The 21,366-nt window shown below is 51.0% G+C and overlaps 2 protein-coding genes across 12 annotated transcripts in view; one reads left to right on the forward strand and one right to left on the reverse strand.

Moving 5' to 3' along the window:
* The window catches only part of ADGRD2 (adhesion G protein-coupled receptor D2), a 67,862-nt gene extending 54,525 nt beyond the window's left edge, over nt 1–13,337 (forward strand). For 8 of the 9 annotated variants that reach the window (XM_084650554.1, XM_084650551.1, XM_084650550.1 and 5 more), the window contains one exon: nt 671–2,523. In XM_084650554.1, coding sequence (XP_084506680.1) covers nt 671–696 — 26 coding nt within the window. In that variant the 3' untranslated portion in view covers nt 697–2,523. Of the gene's footprint in view, nt 1–670; nt 2,524–10,923 lie in introns of those variants that run through there. The other variant, XM_084650547.1, reaches the window with a different exon arrangement.
* A 2,086-nt stretch (nt 13,338–15,423) lies between these two features.
* NR5A1 (nuclear receptor subfamily 5 group A member 1) overlaps nt 15,424–21,366 on the reverse strand; it is a 63,483-nt gene continuing 57,540 nt past the window's right edge. For all 3 annotated transcript variants that reach the window (XM_084650005.1, XM_084650004.1, XM_084650006.1), the window contains exon 7: nt 15,424–19,373. In XM_084650005.1, the coding sequence (XP_084506131.1) occupies nt 19,126–19,373 (248 nt within the window). In that variant the 3' untranslated portion in view covers nt 15,424–19,125. The remainder of the gene's footprint in view (nt 19,374–21,366) is intronic.

Raw genomic sequence — 21,366 nt, forward strand, 5'->3', positions numbered from 1 at the left:
TATGGGGTTTTGTCGAGACTGCAACATTCAAACAATCTCAACTCAAGTGTTTCTTGAAATTTTGGGGGGGGCATATTAGAACTGGAAGAGGTTCTGAAAAGGGCAACAAAAATCATTAGGGGTATGGAACAGCTTCTGTATGAGAAGAGATTAATAAGACTGGGACTTTGCAGCTTGGAAAAGAGACGAGTAAAGGGGGATATGATAGAGGTCTATAAAATCATGACTGGTGGGGAGACAGTAAATAAGGAAATGTTATTTACTCCTTCTCATAACACAAGAACTACGGGTCACCAAATGAAATTAATAGGCAACAGGTTTAAAACAAAAGGAAGTATTTCTTCACACAAAACACAGTCAACCTGTGGAACTCCTTGCCAGAGGATGTTGTGAAGGCCAAGACCATAACAGGGTTCAAAAAAGAACTAGATAAGTTCATGGAGGATAGGTCCATCAATGGCTATTAGCCAGGATGGGAAGGGGTGGTATCCCTAGCCTCTGTTTGCCAGAAGCTGGGAATGGGCGACGGGATGGGTCACTTGATGACTCCCTGTTCTGTTCATTCCCCCTGGGGCATCTGGCACTGGCCACTGTCAGAAGACAGGATACCGGGCTAAATGGACCTTTGGTCTGACCTAGTATGACCGCTCTTATGTTCTTATGTCCACAGAGCACTGTATGGCCCAGCTGCAATGAAATGCCACATTTCAGACTGACCTGGCTCTCAGCTAGGAGACTCCCTTGCTGCACAGGCAGGGCTAGTGCCAAGGAAGCGATGTTAGCTACCCTCACCCTGTCCTGGGCCTCCTTGCATGCACAGCGCCATATCTCCCAGCAGCTCGCCATCTTGTGTTCCTTGCATCCTGTTTCACTGCTCTGCAAACCCCACCAAGCCCTGCACGTACCGGCTGTGCTCGAGACACCCAGAGCCATGCTTTGCTGAGAGCCGTCTTGTGTGCCCATGCCACATCTTGCAATGGCCAGCCCGCCTCTCCGTGTTGAGAACCCCTGCGCTCCTGTATGCACACCTTTCTTGCTATCTCCACTACCCCTCTCTATGCTGCACTTTGCCAGTCACCAACCCCTTGTGCCACGTGCTCTGGAAGGAGCGCTGTCACCGCCTGTGGCTGCTTAGAACAGCTTCGTGTGCCAGATGGGCCAGATATTTGAAAGCACCCGCATTGCGCCTGCACCCAGTGCATGGAGCTCTTCCCGTCGAAGCACAACGCCATCTGGCTTTCCTTCGGGGGGGCGGTGCCAGGTGCGGCGGGATCATTGATCGCTTTGCTGGGAGGGCTGGGCAGAGGCACATTGCGTTCTTTGCAGAGACTTGCTGACTTGGGGAATGCTAAAGCCGCCTCCCCGCCTCCCACCCCCCAGGGAGATAGGGCTGTGACTGAAGCTGGGTGACTGGGAGAGAAAGTGCTGTGGCCGGCAGGTGAAGCCAGGGAGGGTGTGGGTTGGAAAGGCCGGATTTCCAAAGGTAAATGCAATTGCTTAATGTCCTTCTCTTCTGAAATGCCTTGCCTAGCCTGGTGGGGCAGATCTTGGCCCCTGCGGTGTGGAAACACTTCATGAGAAGGAAGGACCAAGGCCGGACTAGAAATCAGCAGAATTAGAAACTGACTCTGCCCCTAAGCTTTGCCTCCTCACTCTTGGGAGCCCAGAAGGAAAGATGGGCTAATCCTTCTGTGCTACCTGGGTGTCGCTCCCTGCCTCGGTTTCCCCAGCTGTACAATAGCACTACCCTACCCCCCAGGCATGTTGTGAAGATAAATATGGTAAAGAGGAGGGTGCTCAGATAGTGGGGTGGGGGGGCTCTGTAAGTAGCATCAATAGACAGAGAGTGAATTCTCCCCTCTCCAGAGGCCGGTGCTCCCTCCTGCTGCCAAGGGAGGGGTTTCACCTGAGAGCAGAGCTCTGCTCCTGTCCTTTGTCCCTAGCTGGGCCAGTTCCAACTTCCCCTGGCTAGCTCAGCCCACCACTCACTTCAGATTTGCAGGAGTTTCCTGGGCACAACCAAAGGAATCTGCTCAAGGTCACAGCTCCAAGGAGGTGAGGCTTCTGCCTGGTACGGGGCGGGGAGCACTTTGCTGGACAGCTGTTGAAGGCAGATGCCATGCTTAGAAATTCCCACTGCTGTGCCCAGAAGCTGGCCCCCATCGGTTCCCAGGCAGCCAACTCTCTGCCTTGTCAGAAGTAAGGCAAGAGACTTTGACTGGATTCTTCCATTATCTTCACCAGTCTCCCACTATTGTGCTCAGCTGACAGAGAGAGCAGGTTTGCTGGCTGGGCTGAGTTCAGGGACGCAGCCCATGCATCCAGGCAATGCAAACCCCTTTCTGCCTCCTGAGTGCATTTTTGAATTGGCTATTGGTGCCAGAGCCCTTTGTTAGCTTTGTGAAAGGAAAATCTGTCACCAGCTGATGCTGGTAGGATCAAAATTCCTGCCCTGAGCTATAGAGAACCTGTGTTTTTTGAAAAAAGAAAAGGAGTACTTGTGGCACCTTAGAGACTAACCAATTTATTAGAGCATAAGCTTTCGTGAGCTACAGCTCACTTCCTCAGATGCATCTGAGGAAGTGAGCTGTAGCTCACGAAAGCTTATGCTCTAATAAATTGGTTAGTCTCTAAGGTGCCACAAGTCCTCCTTTTCTTTTTGCGAATACAGACTAACACGGCTGTTACTCTGAAACCTGTGTTTTTTGAGTTCCCAAAGCCAGATGCAGGATTGCCCAAGGGCAAAGATGGCAGCAAAGCACTGAATGCCCCATCCAGATCAGCCCTAATGTGCAGGTAAAGCTAGGGGGTACCTCCCAAACTGAAGGGGTCTGAGGAAAGATTCTTTTCCCAGGGAGCGGAAGTGAGGTACAGTGGTCGAAGCAGGAGACTTGACTTCTAGCCCAGACGCTGCCGGTGATTCACCCTGTGACCCAATCATGCCTCAGTCTCTTCCCAGCCCCATGTCAGTGTGCAGGTGATGACATTTACCACTCTTGGTAATGGCCTGTGAGAGCTTTGGGTGACAAACGGCTGACACGTGCCCCGTATTATACAGAGATGAATATTCAGCCAGCCAAGGAGACGAGAACTGATGAGACGTAGATTGCAGACAACAGAACTACTGTGTTGGAGAGGCAGGGGTCTTAGGACCTGGGGGCTTCTCCGCAAGCCCCAGAGGAATGGTAAACTGGAAATTGCAAAAGGTTGGGTAGAAAAGCATAGGGCAGTTCCTAAAATGGCCAGTATGCCAAAGTCCCTTAAGAAGCCAAAGATGCCTGTGAGGCTGCTGATTGAATTGCTGTTCTGCAGCAGAAAATGGTAATCACCCTTAGAACTGTGGCTGTTGCATTGGGTTGGCTGGCATAGAATCAAAGAAGCATAAAGCATGGCTTCTTTGTCTTTATAATCACTAATGGTTATTAATTAGTAACACTGCCTGGCTGGGGTGCCTGGCACTACCTTCTAGGAGAAGAATTTTAAAGCACGTTACACCGCCGCAGGAGTTAAGGCTCACAGCGCCCCAGGGAGGTAAGTCAGGGCTGTTCCCTCTATTTTACAGCTGGGCAAATGGACCAAGACTTTTCATAGATCCCAAGGCCAGAAGGGGCCACTGTGGTCATCTGGTCTGACCTGCTGTATGACACAGGCCAGAGAGCTGCCCCAGAATCCTTCCTAGAGCAGATCATTTAGACAACATCCCATCTTGATTTAAAAGTGGTCCGTGATGGAGAATCTACCACGCCCCTTGGTAAATTGTTCCAGTGGGTAATTACCCTCACTAGGTAAATGACTTGCCCAAGATAACACAATCAGTTAGTGCCAGAGCTGGGCTTTTGCCAGGCCGGTAAGTAGAGAACCCGGCTGCACGCAGGTAATGCTGACATTTCTTCACCACTGATGGCAGAAGCCCAGAGCCTTGTGCATGTTTAGGCTCCTAACTTCAGTGGTAATCAATGGAGCTGGGGCAGAGTCCAGTCTGTGAATATTACTTACCTGAGCCTTCGGTGAGACTGATCCTTGTCTTGCTGGGCTTGCAGTTTGGCCAAGGCGTCCTGGTCAGCTCAGCGTGTGAGAGAATTCTTTCCCCCCGGTGCATTAGCAAGCCCCACTAATGCACACCTCCGACTGTCCAGATGTGTTTGAGGACTTCTGAAGCCAGCAGTTAGACAAAAGGAGGGCTTTGTGATGCCTCTGTCATTGAGGGAGACAAAATGTATCAGAGTAAAATAAATATTTCCTTTCTGGTTTAAATATTCAGTGAACACAAAAGCCTCTGCACAATGTACTTTGTGTCCTAAGATAATTTGTGTCCCTTTCTATCTCACAGTCAAACATGATTCAGTTCTCAAGCGCCCTGATGACAGTTCCTCCAGGAAGATATTGTCCAGTGGGGATTGTTTTGTGCAGTGCTGGTTTTATTCCTCTTAAAGACTATTAAAAGGGGAAACTGACAGAGACTGTGTTAATGAAAGGCACAGTGCCTTCATCAAGGCCCATCTGCGTACATTAACTCCATAGGCTCAGGAACTAAGCACCCCCAACTTTTATGCGGAACTCCACTCCCAGCCCTGCGTGCTGGGTCCCGGCCCCGCACCTCCGCTTCAGGCCCCGCACCCAGGGGTCCCGGCTACCACCCTGCGCCTCTATTTCTGGCCCTGCATGTGGGGGTGCAGGCCCTCTGCCTCCACTTCTGGCCCCACACGTGGCTGAGGGGTCCCGGCTGCCAGCCCTGCTTCCGCCCCCAGCTGTGGCCCCAGCCTTGGCCCCCCGAGACACGACCCTGCTCCTGGTCCCAGCTCAGGGGGAGGGGACGGACAGGGGTCAGGGGACTGGCTTTCAGCACCCCCACTATTTAAAATGTTCCAGCACCACTGATTAGCTCAGATTTAATTTTTTTATGGCTTCTTTGCCTGGTTCTTCTGAGAACTCTTTCGACTAGATTCAGGGTATTGGCACCTATCACCGCTACTACGGGGATTGGGACTGTAGACATGGCTGGGATGGATGGATAGATGGATGTTGTTTTTGTACTGTTAAATCCGATGAAGCTTTTCTGGGATGTGGTTACGTAGATGGCTGTAAAAGTTGGCCTGGGGCACACCTTGCATTGGCGGGACACCAGCAGCTGTTGGTCTCCGGATGACGTTTTCTCTCCATGGGGAAGAAGTTGTGCAGGGTGCGTTGAACCTTTTATTTTAAAAAAGGTGTCACCTGGAAATGTCACAATTTCCCCACATCTCGGGGCAGAAATAATCAACCACGGGGCACATCAAATCGTTAACCTGAAGAAGCACATTAGGTAGTAAAACATAAACTTTAAAGTGTGTCAGAATAGAGCAGGATAGTGAGGCACAGGGCACCTGCTGCTCAAATGCTTTCCTGTGGGCCAGTTGTAGCTGCTCTGACTCCCTCCCCATCTAATCCCAGTGCTGCTCCTCCTGGCTCTAATGTAAGGCCACGTCCGCCTGGCGACGCTCCGGAATACTGAGGCAAATCAGTTAAAGGGGTGAAGTCCATGTGCATAAATTAAATCTGGTTAAACCCCAAGTAAAGTGACCGAAAACCTTGTTTACACTGAAAATTGTTTTTCTGGTATAGCTAGATCAGTTGAGCTATATAGGGAAACCTCCTAAGGGAGATGCAGCTTAATCGGCAAAAGAGAGCTTTGCTGGGATTGCTAGGGCCCCAAATAGGCTAAGCCATGCCAGCCAAAGGCTACACTGGGGCTTTTTCCAGCATAGCTGTGCTGACTGGAGGTGTATAATTTTTTTTCACTCTCCTACCCAACATAGCTATGCCAGAAAAACTTTCTAATATACCAGTGAACTAAGGCAATTTTACTCCTGTCTTAGCACATCCAGACGGGGTTTGATATGCTTTCGTTTATGTGCATTGGCTTCACACTTGTTAATTTGCCTGAACCTTCTCGGGTGCCTCTGTGCAGTTCTGGGTAAGTGAGTCTCTGGTCCAGTGCAGCACTTCCAGGGACAGTGCTCCCCAGTGCAGTGAGGGCAGTCAGGGGCATCTTGCGCTCTGTGGACCCGCTCGCTAAATCCCCTGGAGGAAGGAAATGTAGGCGTTCGGGTCACAGAAGCACCTGCAGCAGATCTAGAATATGTGTGCTCGCACTCGCTCACACACTTTCAGACTAACCTGCAGATTAACAGTAGGCAGGTGCAGTATTTTTTCTGAGGGGAACCCCTGATGCCGCCTCCGCTGCCATGGTGCAAACAAAACTCACTCTTGTCAGGCCTGCAGGCTGCACCTGTAAGAGGCATTGCTTGACCCCAGTGAGGAGCAAGTGAGTGAAACCAAACAGCTCCTTAAAATGGGCATTGCCCCTTGAATTGCTTAGAAACACCTCGTCAGCTGGGAAGCTTTGCACATCCACCTGCACCAGTCTGACATGCACGAGGCACCGAGCTCTCTGAGAATTGTGCCTCTCTGCTACAAAAGCCACTTAGCCACCTTTTCGGTTTTTCCCTCCTCCTCCCCCCCCCACACGAGTCCTCTTACAACGCTGGAGCCCAGACAGTGAGTTCTCTACAGACTTGGGAGCTGCTCCGTGTCTCGGGGCCAGTGTCGGGAGGTGGGAGAGAGCCTGTCTCTTTTAGGAAGTTAGCCCTTTACAGCCTGTGCATATCGATTCTCCCACGGCCTGATGCCTCCATTTGGCTGGCAGTGTGGAAAACAGCAGACTGCCGGGGCTCCTCCTCACATGGCTTGATAGCTTTTTCCCAGCCTATCTAGGTATGTGCCCAGCGCCCAGCCCCCCAGTATCTGAGCACCATTGATTTCCATGCTCTGCTTTAACAGCTCAGTCTGGCATGGCTCTGAGTCCCCTCAGCTCCTGCTGCTGTCACGAAGGGCTGGACTGGGCCCTTCTCATGGTAGTGTCAGTAGAGATACATGGCTCAGGATTCGCTACCCAGTCACGCTGAGAATGGCCTGCCCTGCTAAGGGCTTGTGCAATGTCCAGAACCGGTGTCCCAGCACGGCCCGGCTGTAGTCACTGCTGCTTTCCCAGGGGTTTAGAGACCTGGACCTGGCGGAGCAGGAGCAGAATGGCTGCTTGTCCTCGTGCCCCCTTCTGCTGCTCAGCTAGTTGGGTTGGGCTGCAGGCGGCAGCCTGGGCATCTGAGTTCTAGTCCTGACTCTGCCTCTGGGGAAACTCACGAAGCCTCTCTGGGTCTCCGTCCCCTCAACAATGCACTGATGCTTGATCTGCTTCAGAGGCGCTCTGTTAGCTTTTCCATGGAGCCCCTGACAAAAGGGCCCCAGAGGCAGCTGCACCAGAGACAAGTCTGGGGAACTTGCAATGCTTGGAGCTGGTCAGGGGCCCTGGCCTCTACTCTGATGGCCTAGGCTCCCATAGATCCAGTGTGGTGTGCCAGGTTAAGGGTGAGAACACCTGCTATGCACAGGGTGATGTGATGCATCACCCGTTAGTGTGCACAGCGAGTCCTGTTGGAGATTTCTTCCCTCCAAGCATTACACCAGTAAGGGATGATCTGGGCCAATGCAACTGTCTGTCACCAGTGCCCACAATGCTGGCTGCATTATCCAGGCTTGAGTGAGGGAGAACGACCTTGGGTCAAGCTCCTCGAGGTGCTGCAGGTGTTTCAGAGGCTGGGTGGGGGTCACACCCACTGGAAAGGGAGGAATTAGTTGTATTTTATAGGCAGGTTACCTGACTTATCAAGAAAGCCTGGGGCAACGCTGGGATTAGAACCCAGGAGTGCTTTAAAGCTAGTAGAAATGCGCGTGCTTACACACATGCATGCCCGTCCCAAGTTGTCCCCTAAAATCCACAGCCCAGCACCTTCTGTGCACTGCTAAGATTTATGTAGCAGCCCCTCTGGTGCCAAGAGCAGTTCCTGTAGCATTCTCCAGGTGCCTGCGGGACTCAGCTTTGCAATTCTCCGAGGCTGAGCTTGACTGAGGAGCCCCCTTCCAGCCTGACAAGCCCTCTTCCACGCCCCCATAACCACATCCGGCCCAATGGGCAGCCCACTGCAGCTGGACTGTCAGGGTGGCAGCGGTGTTATGAAGCACTGGGCACAAAGTCAAGTGCCTTCCGCCACGCAAGACATACATGACAGGTTTCAGAGTAGCAGCCGTGTTAGTCTGTATCCGCAAAAAGAAAAGGAGGACTTGTGGCACCTTAGAGACTAACCAATTTATTTGAGCATAAGCTTTCCATGAAGTGAGCTGACATACGATAATTCTCCAGCTCTACAGTGCCTGGCTGCCCCCAGGGCAGCTCTGACACAGCACAGCTCTGGGTACATGGCCTGATCAGCGAAGGGTAATGTTCAGCTGTACATAACTTCTAGGGGCTGGCTGACATCAGTGGGAGCAAATCAAGGCCAAGTGAGGCAAGAGGCTATAGTGAATGCAACTCGTTAGGCATTGCGTAAAGCCAGCTCTAGTGACGGCAGCCGCTACATTTCAGCCTAGACTTGGCCTGGTGCTGGTGAGTGTCCAAGGGGCAACAATCTACCCTGGCCCCCAGGGGGGCTGCAACAGATTCTCCCCAGCTCCGACTCCTGCTCCAGCCAGACCTAAAGCTTGTCATAAATGATACTGACGACAACCCAGGAGGCTAACAATTTTAGAAATCTATTAGCAATGGTCAAAACAACAAAAAGCAAAACATCACACAAAAATTTTAAATAATATGTTTAATTTTTTGAAATTTGTATTTGAATGTTTGTGTTTGTCTTCATGGCTGAAATAAGAGATTTTAAAATGAATTTTTTTGGTCAGTTTAGTCTCGCTCCCACATTTATTTAAAAAAAAACATTTTTGGCATTTTCTTACTTTTAAAATGATAAATGATACAGTTTCAACACAAACGTTGCCAAACAGCTTCTGTGCAGAATATGTTCATGATGAAAAGGGGCTGTTAGTTTACTTCGGAAATTTCAACCAGCTGTAATGATTATTAGCAATCTGATGGTAGCACCTCCAGGCCCACACTGAACCACATAGTGAGAGCCAAGGTCTGCCCATAATGCCCACAAGCTAACGTGACAAAAGGGCTGAGAAAGGCAGTGCCACCAGCTTCTTTTGCAGAGTGGGACCTGAGGCCCAAAACAATTATTCCCTGACCTAAACTCACACCGGAAATCAATACCAGGGACCGTAACCAGCTCTTCCAAGCAGTGGGCCAGGACTTTAACCACAAAGACAGCCTTCCCCTCAAAGCCCTGTCCTAGAGGTCACTTCTCTTTGGTATCATATTCAAAGCCACTCATGACTCATAACCAAGATCTTTTAGTAGCCACCTATTTTGCTAGGAAAATCAATTAAATTAGCTCTATAAAAGTGTTAGTGGCAGGTACAGTTTCTAAGCAAAGCTACATCACCAGGTAAGAGTAAGACAATTCGAATGGAAATATTGTGGCCAAGTTTTAAAAAAATATTTAAAGCAAGATTATCGCAAATTCTCTTAATTTAGAGTGGGAGCCAGCTGTCAGCTACAGATCTCCAGTCCCCCTAGACATTCTCTTGTCCTGCCCCACTCCCTCCCCCACACCTCCACCTGATATTAAGATGCCTCACAATGAGCTATTCCCGTGCTAAGGACGCAGTTCATGCTGAGAGGCCACACGTTTCTCCCAGTAGCGAGCTCTGCCCCGCTGTACAAAGCTGCACATTAAACGGAATAGCCCACAGCGATTCATGACACCCCATTACGTAGGGGGTGTGGGCCAGGCAGTTCACAGATTTGTGCAAACAATAGGTAGTGTCTTTCTTGTCTTGGCAAACAAGAGCTCCACATCCTCCATCTCGTCAAGTGATGGCTTCATTGTTTCCCCATGATAATTTCATTATTCCCTTTGAATACATTGTGTAGGTTGCTAAGCCACACATAGCAACAAGTGTCTGCTTGTCTCCATGACCCAATCCTTCTGTGATCAATATTAAGCAGCGCTAACAAATCACGTCTCATTAAATAGTATCTTTTTTTAAAAAAAAATCATAACCTGTTAATCTGAGGTATCAAAAGCTGACTGGACATCTGACTGCTTCTTAGCTGGTCAGGGAAACAACCAGTGGGAATAAATACTGACACATACAGCCATCAGAACTGCCACAGGGTCCATCCAGCCTGGTAGCCTGCTGCTCACAGTGCCTGGCACCAGATGCTTTAGACTGGGGTGCAAGGAGGCCCTTGCTGGCCAGCTAAGGACTAGCCTGTCACAAGAGAAAGTTCTTCCCACCCAGTCATTCAGAGGTTGCTTCATGGCCCAAGGCAGAAGGGTTTATAGCCGTCGTAAAGTGACATCATGGCCAATGTAATTGTGGCTGTTCTCATTCGTATAACTGTGTAAGGCTCTTTCTGCAAATCCTACCGAACACTTGGCCTCTGTGATACCTCTTGGCATTGAGTTCCACAGGTTATTTGCTGTGGTGGTTTTTCTAATCATCCTTTCTATCAGTTAAAAATTCTTGACTTTTAACTTCATTGTTATGCAAAAAAGTAAATAACAATAGCTCCGAACTGTTTTTCTCTAAACTGTTATTTTAGTGACCTCTAGTCTGTTATGAAGCCCTTCTCCTTAGCCACGGAGTCTACCTGGGATGGAGGTGAGGGTGGGAGGCAGTGGCGGGGCGGGGGGGTGGAGGGGAGAGAGACAGGGGCATCAGCAACTGACCAAGCCAGGGGAACTGGCTGTGCAGTGTGAGTCTAGGCTCCTGGATCCATAATCTGGAAGCTTTGGGTTTTCAGGGCCACATTTGCACACCAAATAAAGGCTAAATGCCCCTGCTGTTGCAACACTTAAGGCCCCACTCCCCTTTTCTGTGAGTAGCCCAAGCCCCGTCTCTAGCAGAGGGCCAAGCAAGGCACGTCCTGGATGGGATACAGAGGCTCTCTGCACGCTGACTAACGCACTCTCTCCTTGGATTTAGGGTTCTGAGAGGAGCTTTTCCAGGTGACGCCCAGTCCCCCCTCCTCCTGGGCTCTCCAAACAGAAGGCAGGTCCATGGAAGCCAGGCGCAACGGCCATCTTGATTTCCTCCTGGAGAACCACAGCCTCCCACACAAAACTGCTGAACTTGTGTAGCGAAAACCAAGGCAGGCCTGGGGATCCTGCCAGGCAGGAGGCTTCCCTGCCCTTCTCCTCACTGGCCATCCACACGTGACCTATTTCCCTTGCACCTGGCTGCTGTTCCTGTCTGGGCCTTGGGTAGGTAGCACCATTCTGCTTTGCTAGTCTGCCATGAAACGGGGAGGGACAAACTTAGAAAGGCTCAGCTAAAACACCCACTTGAAAGCTGTTTTCCCAAATGGGATTGGAACCTCATTGGTTCGGTGGGGCTAGTAAGCAAAGCTACCCTCCAGCCCCCAGGCTGGTTAGTGTCCCCCGAGGAGAGGTGGGGATTGCAGCCCCATTTCCTCACTGGGTGCATGCCTGCTGAGTAATCAGAGAAATGTAGGGCTGGAAGGAGCCTTGAAAAGCCACGAAGTCCAGCCCCCCGCACTGAAGCAGGACTACACAACCTAGCTGTGATCCTGTCGCACTTCCCAGCCAGCTGATGGCTCCGCCAGCTTTCCCTGCCCCCGTCTCTTGCCTGTTAGAACAGTTAAAGCTCACAGGCTTTCCATACCGGGGCAAAAACCGAAATGACTCGTTCCATGAAAATACCATGCAGGGCTCTGGGGCGGCTGAAGGCTCAACATGAGCCAGTCAGTCAGTGGGGCATGGCACTTTGTGAAACGGTGGGTGTAACATGGGGGCAGAACTAGGTGTGTCTAGCTAGAAGAGTGTCGTTTCTGGCTCACTAGCCAGGGCAAGAACCAGTCCTTTAATGTTAGCTCTGTCCTTCAGGCACTAACTGGGCTGGAGGCAAAGTGAAGGAAAAGGTAACGCGCTCTCCTTACCACTCACTCATCTAATGCCTGAGCACATCATGTTAAAAGGCAGCACACGAGGTAGCCCTGGCACCGGCCGAGCCCCCTCCTGTTCTGTCCGCACAATAAAACTTTCCCTCCCCTCACCCGCAATGCTTGTACGTAGTCTCGCGTCAGCCGGCTTTCCATTCGTGTTGCTGCTGCTCACCCAGACGTGCTGGGCTCGGTGCAGGAATCACGTGGTGAGAGTCTCTGGCCTGTGCCTTGCAGAAGGTCAAACAGACTGCTCGCCATGAGCCCCGCTGGCCTTAACGGCTATGAAGGAACGGTATTGACCACACCTCTGAGGGCCGCGTCAGCCCATCAGCTCAGCATTGTTTCTCCAGATCATGATTCAGGAGCGCAGTAAAGGGTGTACTGCAATCAGTGGGCTTTAATAGCGTGTTCCTGAATTACTGTAGATTCCCCAGGTTGCCTTGCTAGGCCAGCCCAGCTCTAGACGGATGCCACTTAGCTGGACTCACTTAGCTCACCGATGCGCAGCCCAAACAAACAGCAGCATTGAAGCCTTGTGGGGGTCTCCCTGAGGCAGCCCCTATTTCACTCTAATCGCAAGGGGCTTCATGTGCCCCCCCAGCCTCCTCTTCCTTCCCCTTTCTAACATCGCTACATGACAGTGTGCTTCGCCCCCTCAGCGGATAAACCGCTCCTGCCATGCGCTAACAGCCCGAGAGGGTACCACCAGGTGTGTGGGAGCAAAGGCCTAAGTCCCCCTGCTCCCCTTAGCCTGTGTTAGTGAGAGAAGATAAGTGGAGACCTGGTGAATGTGTTCAGCAAGACACCCTTGTGCCTGGCCGCAGAGGTTAGTAGGCTGTTGGAGACTAGCAGGGTCCTTTCCTGCTCTTCCAGGTTAAAAGCCAGGGCCTTGTAGATGAACAACAACAAACCAAACCTGCACGTGCTTTGTCTCCTTGCACCGCTGGTGTCCACAAATGGCCAGCAATAACATGACCTGCAGGCCATGAAGTGCAGAGGGAAAGCAAGGTGTGTGAACAGCAGGACCAGCCAAAGTGCTGCATTGTAAAGGACCGTTTGGATGCCCACCACTGCCCTCAGCAAAGGGGGCTGGTGCAGTGCGAGGCACCTGTAGGGTTCCCATCACACCCCCTGCCGGGGTTAGACGCGGGGTGCTTGGGAAACAGGCACTCTGAGACAGACGGTAGCTGGGTTTTGTTTTGTTTTTCATTTTTAAACCAGCTAATTTTAATCTCCCTGTATGCTAGATGGATGAACTACACTCATTACCAGCTGTCTGGTGGAGTGCTGCGCAGAGGCAGAGGGTGTGTTAGCCTGCTCTCGCTGGTCTGTGCAGCAGCCGATTTCTGCTCCTATGTTCCTCGGCACAGAGCACACGTGCGCTCAGTATCAGGTTTGCTGCATATTATAGCTGAGTAAATGCTGATTTTAAAGACACCGGGCTCTGTGATTTGTCGTTGTTTAGCCTCATGAAGAGTCACGTTACTGCATGTTAATATGTCCTGGTTTAATGACAGACAAGGCAGGCATTCAGCCTACTCTAGCTTTACCTCCAAGGAAAAGCTGCCTTCATGCTGTGACTGACTCCTGTGGACCTGATCCATTTTGCATGTCCAAAGGCCAGCAAGATGTGACACTGTTCCCATCCAGCCCCCGTAGTGGCTGTTACATGCTGGCTCATGTGATACACTAGCCCCCAGCTGAACGGTTGTTCACTGAAGCTATTTACTCTCTGCTCAGTAACATAGTTTAGACACTGCCAAGCACGGACTGGAGCTGGAATGAGTCCATAGAGTCAGCACTGGAGTGGGACGAATATTCCGTCTCAAAGGCCAGCCGAGCCATGGGCCCTGCTTTTCAGAACCCTTTCAAAGTAACCCACGCGGTTATGCTGAGAGTTAATGAGCGCTTTGTGTAGGATGCAGGCCTTTCCAGCTAATGGCCACCTCCTTCCCAGCAGACTATGGAACAGAGGGGTAACTACACTGTCTTTTATAGCCCTGATTCAGCAAAGCACGTTAAGCATGGTCTTTGGCCCACCCCAACTCAGCAAAGCAGGGCTTTAAGCATGTGCTTAGTTGTGTTCCTGAATCAGGCCCATAGGCCAATAGAGGCATTATTACCTAATTCGTTCAGCTGGTACCCGGACAATCCCAGTGCTGAGTGAAGACACTGTGGGTCCTTCCTGCCAGCGTCATCCGTGTTCCCCATGGTAGCACTAAAGTAATAATAGAAACTACCTGGTTCTGCTGTCGTGTGGCCCATCAGGAGCTGAGTATACTCCTGAAGCAGCGTTTTTCCTGCAGCACTTTCCAAATATCATCAGGAATCACTTCGTCTGCTAGTTTTCTGGGGCCAGAACTTGGCAGTTGCTTGTCAGAACTCCAGCAACACTGCACCTTGCATGTGTGACTTCTGTTAGCTTTGAGGCAAGTGTTGGTTTAGTGCAGCATGGAGGCTGTTCTCTTCATGCTGTCTCCCCTCTTGCAGTCTGATCCAGCTCCCACTGGAGATAATGGGAGTGTGTCTACTGATTTCAGTTGGGTTTTGGCTCAGGGCCTTGAAACCCTCCTGGTTAATTACACTCCACTGCATGACCTTTGAGCCCAAATTTTCAAACCAGGTGACTGAAGACCATGTGGCAAGGTTTTATACATAGTTATCATTATTGGACAGTGTCAGCAATTGCCCAGCCAGTTGTTTGTGTGCGCATGTTGCTGACCCACAGGCACAGCTGCAGGGTTTGTGTGTTCAAATACAGGTAGGCGCACACAGAGTCACAGTACATGCAGGCCGTTGTTTGGGCTTTGCTGTCGCCTAGCTGTGAGTTTTCTCCCTAGGGATGTGTGGTGTAAAAAGCTCTTACAGTTGTATGAGAAGGGATTTTGCTGGCTTGGTATGCCTAGCACAGCCTGATAATTATAACTAAGAGCCATGTCAAGTGGTTAGTGCCTAAGTTAACTATCTCCCCTAAACCCTGCTGCTCTCAAGATCACTTGTTAGGGTCACTTGGCAAAGCCACTCTGATCCTATGGAGAGAAGAGCCACAGACGTGCCTGTGCATAGATGTGAGCCATATTCTCCATGAGTGCGAGTGTCACGGTCCTGCCTGCCTGCTCATGAAGAGGGCTCAGGTGTGCAATGCCTATTGCCCCCGAGGTCCGGCATGAGCTGCGGCAGAGCAACGGGCTTGAAGGTGCGACTCCCACACAATATCCCCAAGGTTCAGGCAAACTGAGAGCCAGGTCCTGGGTGGCTCCTTGGAACCAATTCAACCCTCGTCTCTAATTTATTCTTCCTAAGGATACCAGCTAAGTTACAAAGAAGAGGAACTCCAGGCAAGTATCCTCAGGGTTGAGCACTGTTTAACGTCATCATCTGCCCTTCAGTTTGCACGGTGTTGAAACCCAGGAAAGTTCTTTGCTCTGCTGCAGAAAGCAGCAATGGAACGAGATGTGACAGCAATAGCCACCCAGCAAACAGGAGTTAGAAATACATTAAAAAAAAAGGCAGAACCTGTATTTTTAAGTGAATTGCAAAATTTATTACAGTGGTTTGATCCTGACAAGAACATTGCTAACAACCTCCTGCCAGAGAGGGAATGGAGAGGGCGGAGGGGAGAGAGACACTTAAGGACACTTTGCATTTTCTGAAAATAAAACATATTTTAAATCCCAAACCGTATTCCCCAGCTCCTTAAATCCACAAAATACAAAGTGAAACTGAACCACGGCCGTGGAGAGGCAAATGCATGAACATGTCAAAATGCAGAAACAAACATGCTCATCTGCATCTAATAAGCTTCCAGAAAATGAGCTGCTTATAGTCACAAAACTCTGCCAAGAAGGTAGGCGGCAGCCGTGCACAAGGCCTGCAAAGCGCCAAACTTCAGGAGAAACCGCGTTTCTCTGGGTACAAAAGTCCACTCTAAACAAGCACCTGGAATGGAAAATATATCGGACCCCACCCCTTACAAAGGGCCATTATTCACCAAGAATATGACCTGTGTTGACAGGGAGCTTCAGAACAGGGAGCACACAGCAATGTCGTTTAAGCCTGGCCTGTGCTGGAGCCTGGGAAGGTCCCGTGCTCGGGGAATAGTAAAGGATAGTTGAGCTGAAGTAAACCAACGTGGCAGCCAGAATAAAGCACCTTCTGGTTTTACCTTGCCCTGCTAACTAAAGCGGGAGGGGGATGCATCCACGGTCAAAGGGGCGCTCTTGTATCTTCAGCTGTTCTCACCTCCCTGGGTGGGAAAGCTCTATTAACTGACACACATGAACATGCTGCCAACGGACAGACGCTGCTAACCAGGGCTTGAAGCAATACACTGCTGGGTGGCCAGGGTGATGCTCGGATGTCTCACCATTGGGCTGTAGGTTATGGTCTAATTACTCCCAGCCAGAGGAAGCAGGCAAATGGGGAGTGGAGTAGAAACCCTACTAACCAGCTCAGGAACCCAGGGCAGCCTTTATGCTCATGGCCGACACATTTGTACTATGGCCGCTAATTCAGATGCACACACAGAAGACCCAGAGAGCAGAAAGAAATCCCGTCTCATATTCTCTCCGGAGGCTCTGTATCCTGCACTGGCTTGAATAGCATGACGCTCAGAAGGGCTGTGGCCAGTTCATTACCCAGCTGCAGAACCCCTGGGCCGGGACTTTGTGCCCCTGGTCCTATAGTCCTCCAGCAGGGTCAAGTGCTTCGCTTTGACTTCAGTGTCCAAAAATGGAGGGGACACTAAACAAAAACCTGGAGGAAAATACAACATGAGTGAGCCAGGAGAGGCAGAGTGGAAAGGGTACAGTATGGTGCAGCTGGGCACAGTGTACAGGACCCTGAGTAGAATAAACAGAGAAAATGGTCAAAAGGGACTGACTCCACTAAGATAGTGCTCAGGTGATTGATTGTATTTGGTGCTAGGCTACTGCCAAAGGTTCCCCCGGATCCAGCCCATGGGAAGCATTCCCTAGAGCACGCACGGAGCAGCTGGTGAGATGTCACAGTCAGAGTTGTCATTAGATATGGTGAGAAAAAAAGGTCCTTTGATGGTTACCTCTTACCCCTAGTCTATTTCCTGTGGCGCATCTCAGCCCTGTTCATTCCTGCTAATTCTGCCACAGCACACATACCAGGCATTATGTGGAGAAATCCAATAGGTGGGTTCAGGAGACTGTGCTTCTTGATTGACTCTCCGACTGGGGGAGCTGCACCCCAGTTGCTCTGGTCCCTAGATTACAAGAACACAGCTGGTGGCCAAGAAAGCACCTGAGTGGGAACGGGGAATGTTGTGATGCAGAAAAGCAAGGGACGCTGCAGCTGGAAACCTTCCAAAGAGAGTGAGATGGGACTGGAGGCGGGAGAAAACCTTCCCGGAGATGGAGGCTGAGCTAAGAGCTGGGGCCAGAGCTCAATGGCGTTGCGAGCGTCCCTGCTGAAATGTCAGCATCAGGGCCAGACTCTGCTCCATGGTGTGACCGGGGTCACTGAAGCAGTTGGAATGGAGCCGCTCTGGATCGTCCCTGGCATACCTGGGTGTTGCAGGTCAGTGTGCAGGGGCCAACCTGAGGCTAAGGGCTGAGCACTGAAGCCATAAAGCACAGTTTGAAACTCCAGGATGACACCCCCCCTGTCCCTGGTGCCCTGCTGCCCACCCGCTGCAGGCAGCCCCCTGGACACTCATTAGCAGGATGAGGCAGAACTTGTAATCGCTGCTGTGCCGGACTGGGGGTGGGGTGAGTGCTGGCCCTCCCTGTTAGCCAGCCACAAAACTTGAATAAACAGCACTGTAGCCAGTCAGGAAGCTGCTTATTCAGAAAGGGAGCCTTTGCCGCCCACCCCTGCACACACAACCGGCCACATTCAGCTCAGCAACAGCCCGGTGCAGTTACACCAGGGAGGAATTTGTCCCAGCAACCCTGCTCTCCACCCTGCTTGGAACGAGGAATGGTACGTTCCACTGCTCCTGCATCCCTCAGTCCGAGTCTGCACCTGCTCTTCACCCCACGGGGAATGGGGCAGCTCGTGGGGAAAAGGATGGCTCGCCACTGTCCAGTTCCCCGTTCCTTCCTGTAACAGTCTCCTGATTCATGTAACTGCAGGAGTCCATCAGCCCGTCCTAGGGGCACACTCACCTGGCCAGCCCGCAAGCAGCTTCCAGCCCAGGGGGGTGCAGGACACAGGCTAGGAGATGCAGAGACGAATGACTGAACAGAGGAGCTGCGATTTCTCAGCACTTGGATACTATGGGGCTGTGCTATAATATTGACCTCAGAGAATAAGGCGATTCCCCAGTCAGAATGTGACCAAAAGTCTGCTAAGGCCCCTGACGCTGGTCAGCCGGCCTATTGCTGCAGCTGTGCACTGGCTGTGGTGACACGGTGACCCTATCTCAAGCACTGTCTCCTGACCCAAAATGGCTTTCCTGAGCTCTGGGGCTCACAGCGCAGAAGCAGGATGGTGATATGATCATTTCTCTTCCCTGGATTTAATGGCTGGATCCAGGTACATGTAGGTGGTTGCATTTTCCCCAGTACCCTGTCCCAGTCTATGTCCATTCCAGGGGGCTCTAGCATCTCCGTTCTGCAAACTATTCCACAAGGCAGTCTCCCTGCTCAACCCCTGCAGGCCCATTGCTTGCTCCACAAAGTGTTTCACCCCCAGGGAGGTGGCGACAACCACAGAGCATCATTTGGAGAAGCCCTGGCCTGTCGGAAGGCTAAAACCAGCAAGGTATCTTTTTACCTCTCTCTCCCCCCTTTGCAAGTGGGGTCCTGAGATATGTTTGTGGGCAGAAGGTGAGGGGGCAGGGTTAGGGCAGACAGCTGCTGAGGAAAAATCAGTCAAAATGAACATAAATAAGAGAAAAGCCATTTCTAAGGTTTAATCCTCCACACCCTGGAATTTGTGTTAAGCCAAATCGATGCTCTGTAGTCAGGGAAAGCCAAATGTAGGACAGGCAATGGTCCCAGAAGGGCAGTCCGCACAGAGTGGAACATATTCGTCTTAGAGCTGTTAAACCATAGTTACTGTATATTAAAATAAATCATCTGAAACTTTCCAATAGTACTGGTTAAATATAATCACCGGGCGAGGCGGCGATGGACAGGCAGTGCTGCTAGGCCCGCCCCCCCAGCTTCCTTCTGCCTCTCCTGCATGCTCCCAGCAGGGAATGTCTCTGAGGAGCTCCGTTGCGAGTCTCTTGTCCGGATGAGCCACACTCAAGTCCGCTTGGCGTGCAGCATTTCAATGAGCAGGTTGTTGCAAGGCACCTCCCCGCTCAGGTGCTTATGGTAGAGGTACTCCTCGGCCTGCATGCTGAGGGAGCGGATCTCAGCCAGCCGCAGAAGGAGCTGGCGGAACTTGTCTGCGGAGTGAGGGTAGTGGCAGATGGTGTACTCCAGCAGAGCTGCGTTGGCTTTCTCCTGAGCATCCTTCGACAGGCTGTGGTTTTCCAAATATTTCACATCTGCAACAGGAAAACAAAAGGCAGCGTCTCATGAAATGGCCCAAAGCACAGCCCTGTGTCACATTTACATCGGACCCCATTATGGACCCACAATGCAGCTAGACACTGGTCTCTAAGAACGCTGCAGTGCTGCTCCAGACAGCACTTCCTCCAGTCCCAGGGCGGCCGCACGCATTCCAGGGGAGATGCCCACACCTGGTGCTCTTCTGCGGGGAAGAAGATTGTTGTTTTTCTGACTCTCAGGTAAAAGGGATTAAGTCTACAAGAGGCTGCTCTTTTTGTATGGAAAAGCATAGCATTAAGGGACAACAGGAACCTGGGAGGAGACAGGAAAGACTGAAGGACAGAAGTGCTTACACCCTTCTGCTTCCATCTGTATCACCACCACTGCAATGGTAGGACGCTGACTGTGAGACACACCCTCCTCTGATCTCTGCTGGGTGCTCTAAAGAAAGATTAAATCCATCCAGTGTGCCACAGGGAGGGAGGAAATCCCGACACCCTGCCCCCCACATTCAGCAATGAGTTTAATGCTGAGCATGTGAGCCAGTTCTTACGTGTGCGAGTACTCTACTGAGAGGCCATTGCTGTCCAAACAATCGTTGCACCTGATTGAATCTGCTAGCACTTTTGAGACAGAGAATTCCAAACCCTGATCTCCCAGCGAGTGGGAAATAAAGCCCTGCTCCATTGCCAAGTCCCCATCAAATCCTGCAGGTACCGGGGTGGGGAAGGGGAAGGAGTTTTGGGGAGAGTTTCTTGTGGACCGTCCCACAGGCCCATAAGACATAAGGTGGTGAAGCATCTCGGCGACACTCTCAGGAAGAGAGCTGGGCAGCAAATGTTCATCAAAGAGTTTTCTCTATGAAAAAATGTGAAAAAAACTTGTTATGCTTTTTCACCTGTTCTTTGACCTGCTTGTGTCATGAATGCACGAGGAACTGGCTTGGAGCTTGAGGAAAGAGGGTGTTTGTGAGAGGGAAGCACTCTGGGCTGGAGGGAGGTGACTAGCAAGGCCACACAGGACCAGCCTCGGGGTGGGTTTTGGTGTTCACTTAATCAGTCAGCCCCTGAGAGAAAAGAGAGTCTGCCGCAAGGGGATGAGGGCACCAAACCATGAAAGTGGGCAAGTCATAGCAAGGCTATGCAGCCGAGTACAAAGCACTGGGAAGAGGAACGACTGGAGGTGAAAACGTTCAGCTTAACAGGAGAGGCAGGAGAGAGAGAGTGTGTGTGTGTATATACACATGCCTGTGGGGGGGGGGGGGCGTGTTCTGCGATCCACAGAAAAGGGTGGGAGAGAGAGAAGTGGCATAGCTAGAAAATGGAATTGTTCTTATACCGTATAAGGGACGGGAAAAACCTACGCAGGAACCCTGCCCCTTGTTATAAAACAGAGTAGCAGAAGATAGATGAACTACTAGAGGACCTTAGGGACCTTTTCATCCCTCATTTGTATGAGTAGAACCATGGAGGATACTGCAGAGCCAGCGGGGTACAGCCAGAATCCAGGCAGCTAAACAGCTGCCAGGTCAGCAAGTTCGCAGCTTCTAGAGCTGATGAATTTTTAATGGCTGCTGTGCCCACTTCCATCTCACACAATCAAAGAAAATCTTATAGGCCATTAGCCTTAGAGCTCATCCATTTCTGAATGTCTATGAAAAGACTGGCTTAATTCCCTGATAAACCTGGTGTTTTCAATGTGGCAACAGAGCTCAGCAAACATAGTAACCCTGAGCCTTTATGCCTCGCAAGTGTCTAAACAATTCTCCGGTAACACTGTTGTTGCCTGGAACTGGCCTTACTGAAATGCAAGGCAGAAAGCTCTCCGGTGCGGAGCCACCACCTCGCTACTGAGAGACACAGCTCCTAGCACATTGAGCTACATTATCCTTATAATCTGCACACCTTGCTGTGGGTTTCAAATCAGTAAGACCAGGATGCCGCCCTGGTAAAAGATCATGATAAAAAAATCACTTAAAAGCACTTGCTG

The sequence above is a fragment of the Lepidochelys olivacea genome, assembly GCF_965140295.1.
Source record: "Lepidochelys olivacea isolate rLepOli2 genome assembly, chromosome: 16".
Taxonomy (NCBI): domain Eukaryota; kingdom Metazoa; phylum Chordata; order Testudines; family Cheloniidae; genus Lepidochelys; species Lepidochelys olivacea.